Genomic DNA, 12,509 nt, shown 5'->3' on the forward strand with positions numbered 1-12,509 from the left:
TGAGTTTCACATGCATTTATTTGTTTGTTTTAAAGAAGCAGTGACATTAAAAAGATAGAAAAACACCTGAAATATTTCTCATCAACATGGAAGTGAATCTTATCCCTAGTTATTTATTGATCTGGCATATCACTTCAGTAAATATATCAAGGCTCAGCGTAACAATCCTTCGTGGAACGAGTGACCAAACGTTCATCATCACAGTCGTCGAGGTAGGCTTCAGCTAAACGAAGCATCTGCCTCACTGCCACAAGTATCAGGATATCAACATCATTCCTCAGTTCCAGTTCTGAGGAATAATTTTTAACAGGAACTATATGAGACAGGGGGATGCCAAGTTTTGCTTCCATTAGCCGCATCTGTAAAGGAAATAAAATGTGATTCGTTACCAAGAGAACACTATTTTTATACCCCTTTGGTTCCACCAGCTGACACAAGGCCACTGATGGCCATATTAATTAATTACATGTTTATGTCCCATTTCTGCACACTGACCCCAAACAAAAAAAATTCAGGGCCACTTTCAAGAAACAAGGTCGAGTGCATTTCCAGGTGCAACTTAAAAGTGTTGGTTTAATGCCCTATGACCTTTAATGCCCTAGACCAGGGTGAACCTCTCTTTGACGCTCAGGATTTTCTTCAGGCCACACACTCTCCAAATTACAAACCTCAACAGCCCTGCTTTGCACATCTAGAGCACAATTATGTTATAACAGCTTTTCATAATGCAATGCAATAAAAAACAAACTAATCTAAACAGAAAGAGAAAGAAAAATGCAGTCGTCCCTCAAAGGTAGCTCTTAAACCTTGTCTCACACAGAAAGGGATGGACCTTCCCAGCCTCTCACCCTGGGAGATCTTCCCTTTCCTGACTCTCACACAGGGAAGGAATCTACACATATATTAAAAACGCTGTGAAAATGCTTTTTTAAAAAACGTTTTGAAAAATATAGCTCACTGTCGCCAGCTAGTGTCACATTTGTATACTGCACTTTACAACTCTTTTAAAACGTTTTATTTGTATCTGTGTAGCTGAGTCCAGGGACATTTATCAGCCAGCCATTACCTTAATGTGTTTCTTCTCATTAGCCCAGAGTAGAGGACATAAAAAACCGAAGACGCAAGAGCAAAACAAATTAAGGAAAGAAAAAGTAACAGAAAGATTAAAATATCAAAGGAAAGCCTGACTAGCTTTAAAGATACCTTTTAATTTAACAGTTTACCTGCTTCTGAACAGCCATGCTTTTGTATACGTATGACGTATCGTCCTCAACAATAGGGCAAATCTGATCCACTTTAGTTAGAATAACAAGCTGTGGAACACCTGTAAGAAGATTAGCTTATAAAAAAGGAGTACAATATATGTTTATTTTTTTCGTTTTGAATTGGGACTAGGCACCACAATTATTATTGTTTATTTAGCAATGAGCGAAGAACTATTAGAAGCCATTTTTTACAATATGAAATAAGATAGCAACTACATTGTTCTTTTGGGGAAGACATTTACGGATAGGCTGTCTCATGCTTTAAGAGAAAATTGGTGGAGCTGATCTTTCATGTGAATAATTCCTCTACATATTTGAAAAGCTAATATTTAAATTTCTAGGAATCAGCCCTTGTCTGATAAAGCAAGTACAATGATCTAAGCCCTGGCTTATGAAGTAGGGAGAAGAGACAATCTGAAAAGTCAGGTGGTCAGGTATGCACAACTGCTTCTAACATATTCAAGTAGTGGGGACAATATGGTCTGCTTCTCATTGCTCCATAAAAAAGCTCTAATCATTTTTCTTTGAAAAGGTGTGAGCTTTGAGTAGAAGTGTTAAATCCTTCTCAGGAAACCAAGATAAGAAGTTCATCAACTCACAATCAATGGTCAGTGTTTCCTACATAGCTGAGGGACCATTTCAGCAATCATCCTGCATTGGCAATGAAACACTGGTATTGAGGTTGATCAAAACATAAATGTAAAATAAATTTAAAAGACTGACCAAAACCGTTTGCTTTTCGACGGATGTCTTTCAGTTTTTCTTCCAGCTTCTCAGGGAGGATCTCAACCTTGGACCCATCAATAATGAATGCAACACAATGAATCCGGTCTTTTGGAGAAGGGTACTTGATATAGTTTGGCATATTGGGGCTCATAACACAGGATGGATTGAACTGAAAAGGAAAAGGGTAACAGAAGCAAAAATATAGGATAGCTGCAACGCAATCAGATTCCCATAGGGTTGTGTGAGAGACATAGGGATGGGTGAACCTGTTGGGATATTTGTACATTGAGCTTCTGCAGCAGTAAGGGGTGGTGTGATTTGTGTATCTGAGATTTTACCGTGAGAAAGGAACTGTGTGTTATCTGCCTTTACTCATGTGATGTCATTGTATTTCCTTACTTTCACTTCTGGCCTCTGATGTGCTGGAAGCAAAATGCACAGCTCTGAGTTTCTGAGCTGGGTAGCAGAGAATGCACTTTCTAAATAGCCCACAATAAAGTAGTTTAGACCTACTTCATGGCTCTTCATTATCCGTGTGTGTTGTTCTTCTCAAAAGAGAACAATCACATATTATTGTGCCACTGGTCTATCCTAATCAGCCAGGAATGTGCACAGGGCAATGCTCCGGCTCTGGGGCAGTCTCGCGCTAGCCCCGGGTCAGCATATGCCAACAGAACCTACATACAAAAAGATGACAGCCCCCACGTAGTGCTTATGAAGCAGCCATCTCTGATATGTAATGTGACCATTTGTGCATACAAGTACACTGAAAAGGACATGTAGTCAGTTGCTGCCCCATTTTGAAAAGCATTTTTACCCAGTGTGGTGAGAGTGTAGTACCTGAATTAGTACTCTGGTATTCTCAATCTAGTACTGAGAATACCATTACAGCAAGCAATTTCCCGAATTCTCCTCTAAGGGCTTATCCACATTTCCTCTTCTTCCACTGCTTCCCCGTAACGCTCTCCCCCCTCGGAGAGGGGGACTGCTCTTTGGCGGTCAAACGGAGCAAATGGCTATTTGGGTTTTCCCAAAGAGAGGTCTACCTTGCACATCCATTCAATTGTAGGCGGAAACTAAAAACCCAACTTTGTTCACGCTGCTCAGCACGATCTACGAGATATTTCCCAGAGTGTTTCAATATTTTTTTTACTCAGAAGATGAGTTTTGATGACAAGGGCTGAAACTACCATGGCTCCATGGCGAGCCAAATCACATGATCAGCTTGCCTCAAGGACCAGTCTTCTAGCAACTGTGTTGCCAAGCCATGTCATCGATTCGTAGATGCAAATCAGTCCTTAGCCTGGCAAACCACTGGGGAAAATAAAGCTGCGCTTGCTGGGGTGATAATGGTGGACCACAGGAACTGTGATGTTTGCATTATATAAGTAAATTAGAAATGAAAAGCAGAGGTTCCTAAATGATAATCTCTCGATCTAAAATGAACAATAGATGATGCATCTTACCGAGTACCGATCAGGAATATGGCCCTCCAATATGCTGCGCACATCCTCAATGTCCAGACCAGCGCTGTGTTGAGCTTCAAGTCCCATAGTATCACAGAAAATGATTGGGAGTGGAGTTCTACCGCTTCCGCTTTTAAGTTGATAAGTCCTATACTATTTTTTAAAAAATGCAAATCACACCATATTGAAATCTATTCCTATCTGCTTTCCTTTCTATTTTACATATGTAAATGACAAATTTCACCTACTAGGATATATACTAACCTCCTGTGATTTTTGTGGCTCTGTATAAAACCACAGAAGTTCCATTACACAAGAAACAGATTAGAAAGGCAAGTTAAGTATGGGTTTCCGGTCACATCACAAGTCAATGGCGGTTGCTCCTTGCTGCCCTCCATGGGCAGCGAGGAGGTTCAGGCAGAGGAAAGCCAGGATGTATTTGGCAAAAATCCTGGAAAGGTTCCCCAGTGGGATATGGGGAGCTCACCGCGTCCTGCTGTGCCAAGCAAGCCCCTATCTGGGTGTGTGTCCCTGCCATGGATGAGTCTCCGTCTCCAACGTTATTTGGTTCCTCTAAAATTTGGACAATTGGCATTCATCAAGAGGCGCTCCTGTACCAACATATGCTTATGGGCTACAATCAGTCAGCCCAAATCATTTTGTTGCCATTAGTTATTGGCCAACATGTTTGGAAAGACAGTGGTACCTCGGGTTACGAACTTAATACGTTCCGGAGGGAAGTTCTTAACCCGAAAACATTCTTAACCTGAGGTGTGCTTTCACTAACGGGGCCTCCCGCTGCTGCCGCACAATTTCCATTCTCATCCTGAGGTAAAGTTTGTAACCCGAGGTACTACTTCCGGGTTAGCGGACTTTGTAACCCAAGGTGTTTGTAACCCAAGGTAACCACTGTATCCTTTTTGGAGCTCTTCACTGCCAGCTTAGGATATGACCTCTAAATAATGCATCACCTACAAATTTTACCGTCTCAGCAGTTACCCCTAATGACAAATGGTTTGTTTCAAAATGCAGCCACACATGCAAAAATGCAGTTATTTCCACTCAATCACCCTTATCTACAGGTCTCCAGATTTAAATGGCTTGTCAGGCACGAATTCTCTTTGCCAAATGCACATTCGTTATAGCTAGGATAAACAATATATTTTGAAACAATACCTTTGAAACATCGATTGAAAAATACTGAATGCATTTTAACTTTTGTTTTAGCAGTGCAGAGCTACCTGCTTTGTCAGACTTGTGGAATCTGATCCTGCTGCAGCTTGACTTGACACGTAGCCTCGGAAAGTTGAGTTCACAGAGTTGAAGAAGCTGGACTTCCCCGCTCCAACTGGCCCAATGAGCAGAACCCGACACTGGGGCACAGCATCCGAGAAAGGCTTGTAAGTTCTTATTTCTTTAATCAGCGCTTCTCTTTTCCTGCCAAGGTAGCAAAATACATCTCTATTAACCATATTAGCTTCATCATAACTACATATATCCTGGATTATACAGTGTTAAAGTTGATAAGCAAAGCAACACTCTATTATGTTAAAGCCTTGGGGTTTTAATTGTGAATCAAATGAAGATAATGTGTACAAACCTTCTAAAATTCAGCATACAGTACCTACATGTTTAGTGACCTAAACTGGCCACATTTAAGACACAGCTGTTGAGAAATTGCTTAAATACCACCTCCAAAATAATTTCTCTTTGGAGACTAATTTCTGCTGTTTACCACCAGTTTTAGCCCATTGCCCCATACAATATCTTCCTTCCCTGCCTGATTCCCCTACAATACATCTAGAAGAAAATGCAGACATCATTCTACATGCCTTCATGAAGTGATTGGCTTTTAAACTAATCTCCAGTGGGCCTCACTGGGCTTGGCAGCCTTCTCCATTTGACCTGCCAGGCCGTTAGGACCAAGTTACACCCAGCTGCCCATCATCTGATGATATCTGAGGCCAGGGTCATGAGAGGTAAAGCTGTAGCCTCAAATAGCATAGTGCATGCTTCTGTTTATTACCCAGTGCTCCCTGATAGCCCACAGATGAATTTAGGTTAGCACCATAGACTCCAATGCAACACCAATTCATTTCATATTGGGTCATGGTTTTGCAATATCAATAAATGCTATTTTGATGTTAAAATGGAGTCATTTTGAAATCAATCATTAATTTTATTTCTAGCACAAACTTTTGAAAGGGGCCTGTCAGACCCCAGCAGCATAGTGATACTGTTAAAATAAAATGATGTACAAGGGATAAGGATGCTGTTCTATATCCGCAATGAATGAAACGGGATTTCCTTCTACATTGACTATAAGGCTGGCAAATCACCAGACGTCTGTGATCTGTGAAAGAAGCTCAAGAACTTTGGCTCCCCTAAAAAAAGCTCAACAACTTTGAGCTGAACCCCTAAAAAACGGGGGTAGATCACTGCCAGTTTTTAACTCTGTGAGTAGATCGCAGTCTCTTGGGGGTTGGCCACCCCTGAACTATGGGGCGCAGCACTCATCTCTGCTTTCAGGCCAAGGGAGCCAGCATCTGTCTGCAGAGAGCTTTCTTCCAGGTCATGTGGCCAGTTTCTAGCGCAGGGGACACAATGACGAGTGCCAGAGTGCACAGAAATGCCATTTACCTTCCCACTCCAACAGTACCTATTCATCTGCTCGCACTGTTATGCTTTCAAACTGCTAGGTTAGCAGGAGCTGGGACAAAGCAACAGGAGATCACCCCATCGCACGGATTCAAACTGCTGACCTTACGATCAGCAAGCTCAAGAGGCTCAGTAGTTTAGACCAGGCATCCCCCAAACAGTGGCCCTCCAGATGTTTTGGCCTACAACTCCCATGATCCCAAGCTAACAGGACCAGTGGTCGGGGAAGATGGGAATTGTAGTCCAAAACATCTGGAGGGCCAGAGTTTGGGGATGCCTGGTTTAGACCATGTACCTGAGAGGATGACTAGCCAAGGAAAGGAAAGATAAGAAAGTGAAACCTGTTAGAAGCAGGGGTTGGGAAACTCAGGCACAGAGGCCAAATGTGGTCCTCCAGGCCTCCATCTTACCCCTCAGAACTATCCACAAGCCACACCCCTCACTTGGCCCTCACTGGTCAAGTGCTTTAGCCCAGCTGTAATGTGCCCTTGAACTGGGGTAACTTTGAAACCACTTGGAAATGATAGGGATTAAATTGTATATAAATGCCTTAAATAAATGAATGAATCAATGCCCCTGGCTTGCCTAAATGTTGTGTGGGGTGGGGGGGAATGGGGGGGAGTGTTTCTCGAGTCAGTAACCTACTCAGCGGTCCATGTCATCTCCCGCCATGGTTTTTCCAAAATGCTACTCAGCCCTAAGGAGAAAATAAAATTTGGTATCAGCAAGAAGGCAAATCAAATGGTTTCAAAATATGAAATAACTTCTAAATCATTACTGTATTTCTGCTCACCTTCAGCTCGATATACTTCACATTCCAAAAGGACTAGGTCATTTCCATGTAGGTCTTCTGCATTGAATGTGTAACTGTTAGTGTTAGTATTTGTGGTAACACTGTTCTTGCTTTGTGACAGGAATACAAGTGTGTTAGCTCCAAAAACAGGACCATATGCACCATTGTCAAGGAAAGCCTCAGCAGCATTCTTGACTGGGAATTTTAGTGTGCTGGGCTCCTGCCCCTTCCCTTTCAATCTAAAGAGGAAAGCATTGTTATCAAGTAGGTATTTCCCAGCTGAAGCATAACTCTGCTCAGTAAAGCCTCCAAAGATATAGCCACTTGCATTGTATCCCACAACTACAGTTGGGCCCTGATTGTTGCATTTCATTACAAATTGACATCGTAGGTATGCAAACTTGCTTTATAGAGAAGGCTTAGATGTTGGCATCCCAAAATATCCAGCAGCGCCTTTCTCTCGGTTTTGGTCAATCGAGATTGGGCCATCCTTAATCTGAAAGAAAGGAGAGGTAGCAGGAATATAAATATTTCTAGAATTGGGAACAGCCAAATCTAGGTGGCAGAATATCCCAAGTTCAATTTCCAGCATCTCAAGACAGGTTTAGGAGATATCCCTGTCTGAAACTCAGAAAGCCACTGCCAGCCAATGTAGGCAAGGAATGGGGAACCTCTGGCCCAAGCATGCTCCTCCAAGCCTCCCATGTTGCACAGGAGACCATTTTCAGAAAGCAATCCCTACCTGCCTGCCCCAAATGACATCAGATGTGGAGCAGGAAAGGCAGCTTTTCAGAGGAACAATTGGGAGCATAAAGTTTTGATGGAGCAAGTCATGCCTCCACACACCCATAAAGTGATGGGCAGCAGGAGCATGCTGGAATCAAGGCTTTCAAAAAACATACGCCACATTTCTCTTTCAAGCCTCCATAGAGTAGACATTAAGAAGACTTCAGTCCTACAGCCCCACCCAAGACATGCTAGGAGATGGAGAACAAGCTTTGACAATAAGAACCTCATTTGATTCAACCTGCAGAGATTTGTGCTGCTGGTCTGTGAACTGCAGCTGCCATACTTAGGGGGCTAGGCCCCATTGAACATGCCTGAGTAAACATGGGGAGGAGGCTTGTTCTGTGCGTGCCTTCAGCTTGCTGTATTAAATAAGCACCAGGTTTTCACAGTCGATCTGCAAATATGTAGCAGCTTTCCCCCATCTAACGGTTGTAAAACAGGAAGCAGCACTAGATGGCGAAGAATACTTTTCTTTTCACATAGACAATGCCAGCCGGGGCTTTCTGACTCCACGCGGTGCTTGTAGATAAAGTTAGCAAATTTCTGTGCCCTCCCGAAAGCTTCCCTTTCACTGAAGGATCAGATTCAGAAAATATCTCACAAACATACATACAAAGCAATTGTTAAGCTGAGCTGCTGAATCAGCAAAAGCAGTATGGTGCAGCCAAGCAACCATGAACAAGTCCCCATTCTATTTTAATAGCTGCATGTGGCAGGAAAATATCATCATGACTTGATCTTACCAGCTTTGGGGTATTTTTTTTCCTGTGTCCAGAGCTCTGTTTTACCCTGGAGCGTCTGCAAACCAGCCTCCTCCTTCTGAGAAGCTGCTCGCTTTGGCAAAGGAGAAACGAAACAGAAAGTCAGAGGTGCTCAGGAAGGAGTAACACATGTTCTCGGGTTTCCCCTCCTCCCTCCGAGAAGCAGCTCGTGTCGGCAAAGGAGAAACCAAAGAGAAAGTCAGAAGTGCTCAGGAAGCAGTGACACGCGTTCTCGGGTTTCCTGGAGTCCGTGAAACCAATGTCCCCACTGTGGAAGGACGTGTGGATCCATTACGGACCCATTGTTAAAACCGCGTTTATGGAAGACAATCGTACTCGGCTACGAGTGAGAAGAAGAAGAAGAAGAAGAAGAAGAAGAAGAAGAAGAAGAAGAAGAAGAAGAAGAAGAAGAAGAAGAAGAAGAAGAAGAAGAAGAAGAAGGAGAAGGAGAAGGAGAAGGAGAAGGAGAAGGAGAAGGAGAAGGAGAAGGAGCAGCTCATATGGAGGAAGATGGAACTAGAATACTGTAGAAATTTCTTACAAGACAGTAAGATATAATCCCACACAAAGCTGAAATGACTGCGAGCATATGGGGTGGGGGTGAAGTGGGTCTCAGTTTTTTTGTTTAGTCGTTTAGTCGTGTCCGACTCTTCGTGACCCCATGGACCATAGCACGCCAGGCACTCCTGTCTTGCACTGCCTCCCGCAGTTTGGTCAAACTCATGTTCGTAGCTTCGAGAACACTGTCCAACCACCTTGTCCTCTGACGTCCCTTTCTCCTAGTGCCCTCAATCTTTCCCAACATCAGGGTCTTTTCCAAGGATTCTTCTCTTCTCATGAGGTGGCCAAAGTATTGGAGCCTCAGCTTCACGATCTGTCCTTCCAGGGAGCACTCAGGGCTGATTTCCTTCAGAATGGATAGGTTTGATCTTCTTGCAGTCCATGGGACTCTCAAGAGTCTCCTCCAGCACCATAATTCAAAAGCATCAATTCTTCGGCGATCAGCCTTCTTTATGGTCCAGCTCTCACTTCCATACATCACTACTGGGAAAACCATAGCTTTAACTATACGGACCTTTGTCGGCAAGGTGATGTCTCTGCTTTTTAAGATGCTGTCTAGGTTTGTCATTGCTTTTCTCCCAAGAAGCAGGCGTCTTTTAATTTCGTGACTGCTGTCACCATCTGCAGTGATCAAGGAGCCCAAGAAGGTAAAATCTCTCACTGCCTCCATTTCTTCCCCTTCTATTTGCCAGGAGGTGATGGGACCAGTGGCCATGATCTTGGTTTTTTTGATGTTGAGCTTCAGACCATATTTTGCGCTCTCCTCTTTCACCCTCATTAAAAGGTTCTTTAATTCCTCCTCGCTTTCTGCCATCAAGGTTGTGTGCTTCCTCTCCTTATGAAGTTCTCAAGCTTATTCATTATTTTTGAGAACACACACACACACTACTATAGGTGAGTCAAGGTAAAAGTCATACAAAGCTTCTCCCCACAAAATATAATAAGCAGAGACAGCATGTTCTTGTTCCGTGAACATATATCAGAACATTCAGGAATCATAGTCTGTAGCCCATGGATCAGTTAATCATACATCTTTTTCTGGGAGTTATTACTCCTATTACAAAGGAGGCATGCTGAAAGAACAAAGGAGCTATTCTTTACAGGCTTGTGCAAAACAGTTACGCCATTGTTCAGGTGTACTTCAAGCATTGCGAGTTTGCTAGTTATTTTCTCAGCTCTGTGGCAGTAATCAAAACTCAACTTGCATTACCCATTGGAAAGAAATGGTAGGTGCACCAATTTATTCCTCTGTACCTTTTCTCCCTCCTCACATAATCTCTGCTCGATAAATAGTTGTTCTTATGGCAACTGAGTGTGCTCCAGATCACGTATTTCATCATGCATATAACGGGGTATCTATGCCACTCGGAAGTAACTAGGAGGAGAGGGAACGCCTGCGAATTTCTTTCAACTTATCAAGAGGCTTTACAACAAAGGGTTTCCTGAATTGTGGTGCCGCCTGAGGGAAAGGGACTGGCTCACATGAAAGAGAATGAGAGGACACAGCTCCTGCTTCCACAGCTGATCAGAGGTCTGGTGTTGTTGACCAATGCCCAGCAGGGTTGCTTGGTGGGGGGAGAGTGAAGGTGAGTCCTACATGGGTCAGGGGCAAAAACCAACAGAGATCACACTGCACAATCTCACAAGACTTGCCTTTTCAAGTCCACTTTAGCGCAGACACAGTATTTTTGTTGCAACAGCCCTTGCTTGCAATCATTCAAAGCCATAATATCAGATTCAGTTGTGTTTTGCCCTCTGCTATGTGAGAGGAAGACACCTGGAATGAGTTTCCCATATCTTCTGAACAGGTGCCTGGTTATCTGCTTGCTGGGCTGCTGGTCCTTTTGAGGTCCTGAGCAAGTCTCCAATTTCCTTTTTCATTTTGCTATCTCTAAAACAGGAATAAGCTGTGGCTCTTCCTTAAGAGAAAATTTGCTTCAGAATCTGTTCTGCGCTTTGGATAACAGGTTGCTTCAATGCTAGCATCTCACTTTGGTTTATTTTCCAAAACTATGGAGGTCTCCACATTGACTGTAACTGGGAAATCAACAAATGACTATGATTTTTTAAAAAATGGTGATGATGGCAAACTCAGATGAAATCTGCAGGCAGTCCCTCCTGAGGCGGGTGAGCTACTTTCAAGTCCTGAATTCAGCTGCCAAGGAACAGCTACAACATGCAGACGTTGTGCCTTAGAACACAGACCTGCAGAAGCTCACTCCAGGTGTGAAGGGGGAGCTCATGGAGTTGGGGTTGGCAGCAAAAAGAAGTCTGCAGTGATTTCGGAGATGGAATGGAGGAACTATGCAGTCGAACCTACAAACAAAGAGACTAAACTCGTGAACCTGCCCATTTTCAATGGCATCCTTAACCCTGACATTGGACCTTGCTTCTCCAGGCCCTATACCACAATGTTTTTATTTTATTTGACTTTATGCAGCCTTTAATAACATTTTTTTAAAAAAATATTGCATTCATTAGGTATGTGTGGGTGAAAATCCCAACGCACACACCACCGCTGCCCCCAAAATGAGTTTTAACCAGGTATTCTGCAGTGAAATTGGTAATGATTTCCAGCATGAGTTGTAAAATCTGCAATTTAAAAAAAATGTATTCCATTATACATGGATTTGCAATGCCTTAATCCATTGATCTAATTTTCCTGATAATGGCATAGGTGTTGAAGTGTATATACTGGGAATGAAATACTGTACTAGAATAAAAAGCCAAGTCTATGGGTGTTTGCTTAGAAGTAAGTGCAGTAGCTTACTCCCTAGTAAAAATGCATAGCATTGCAACCTGCTTAAGTTAATAAAATATAAGCCACTCAACACCTCTCACTGAACTCATAGATCCATACAGAAATACTGTACCAAATCCTTAATCTGTAAATCAGCTGTGCCTGGTTTTTGGTAATACTTCCATTTGCCACAAGATGGCCCCCTTAGTATAGTTTTGTACTTCAACACGTAATTCCAACATGAATTGCAAGGTAGATTGAATCATACAGTATACAATGAAATCGATTTGCATTTCTAACCCCAACACATTTCATCTCCCATCTTCTTGCCACCCTCCTCTCTGTATTTTCTCCTTCATCAGGTTCTGGAACACGCTCATGTCAGATGCCTTGTGTAGACAATACCAATTATATAACTAAGCAAAATTTCATTTCACAGGTTTAGAAACGACATCTGTGCTCGTGGTTTCTAGAGATGTCATAATTCATCTGCATTTATTTGTTTATTTAAGCACTGGACTCTAGCTTGTCGAAAGTGCCAAAAGATGGCTCGGTATCTTGAAGGATGTTGCATTACTTTCAGAAATGCTGAAATGTTCAAAAAAAATGAAATGCTGAGAAAAACAAGATTGATACATTTATGGTTGCAATGTTTTGCTAGGCCTACTAAAGGTATTGTCCTAAAATGGATTTTGGATTATTTTCCCTTTCTAATATTTTGTTTGTGATATAGAGAGGGAAGGAGCACAT

The 12,509-nt window shown here is 42.6% G+C and overlaps 1 protein-coding gene and 1 long non-coding RNA gene across 7 annotated transcripts in view; one reads left to right on the forward strand and one right to left on the reverse strand.

The window, feature by feature from the left end:
* Positions 1 to 8,580, reverse strand: IFI44L (interferon induced protein 44 like). The gene is made up of 8 exons (XM_035122859.3): positions 8,441 to 8,580; positions 6,909 to 7,404; positions 6,761 to 6,812; positions 4,699 to 4,894; positions 3,458 to 3,610; positions 1,989 to 2,160; positions 1,224 to 1,324; positions 1 to 359 (listed from the first exon to the last, which is right to left on the reverse strand). Exons 2-8 carry the CDS (start codon positions 7,279 to 7,281, stop codon positions 147 to 149), a joined length of 1,260 nt encoding a protein of 419 aa, XP_034978750.2. The 5' UTR covers positions 7,282 to 7,404; positions 8,441 to 8,580; the 3' UTR covers positions 1 to 146.
* A 1,458-nt stretch (positions 8,581 to 10,038) lies between these two features.
* Positions 10,039 to 12,509, forward strand: part of LOC132592432 (uncharacterized) — a 55,140-nt gene continuing 52,669 nt past the window's right edge. For 3 of the 6 annotated variants that reach the window (XR_015951006.1, XR_015951004.1, XR_015951005.1), the window contains exon 1: positions 10,039 to 10,245. This is a non-coding gene — a long non-coding RNA (uncharacterized LOC132592432). The remainder of the gene's footprint in view (positions 10,246 to 12,509) is intronic. The other 3 variants (XR_015951002.1, XR_015951007.1, XR_015951003.1) reach the window with 3 other exon arrangements.

The sequence above is a fragment of the Zootoca vivipara genome, chromosome 7, assembly GCF_965207765.1.
Source record: "Zootoca vivipara chromosome 7, rZooViv2.hap1.1, whole genome shotgun sequence".
Taxonomy (NCBI): Eukaryota; Metazoa; Chordata; class Lepidosauria; order Squamata; family Lacertidae; genus Zootoca; species Zootoca vivipara.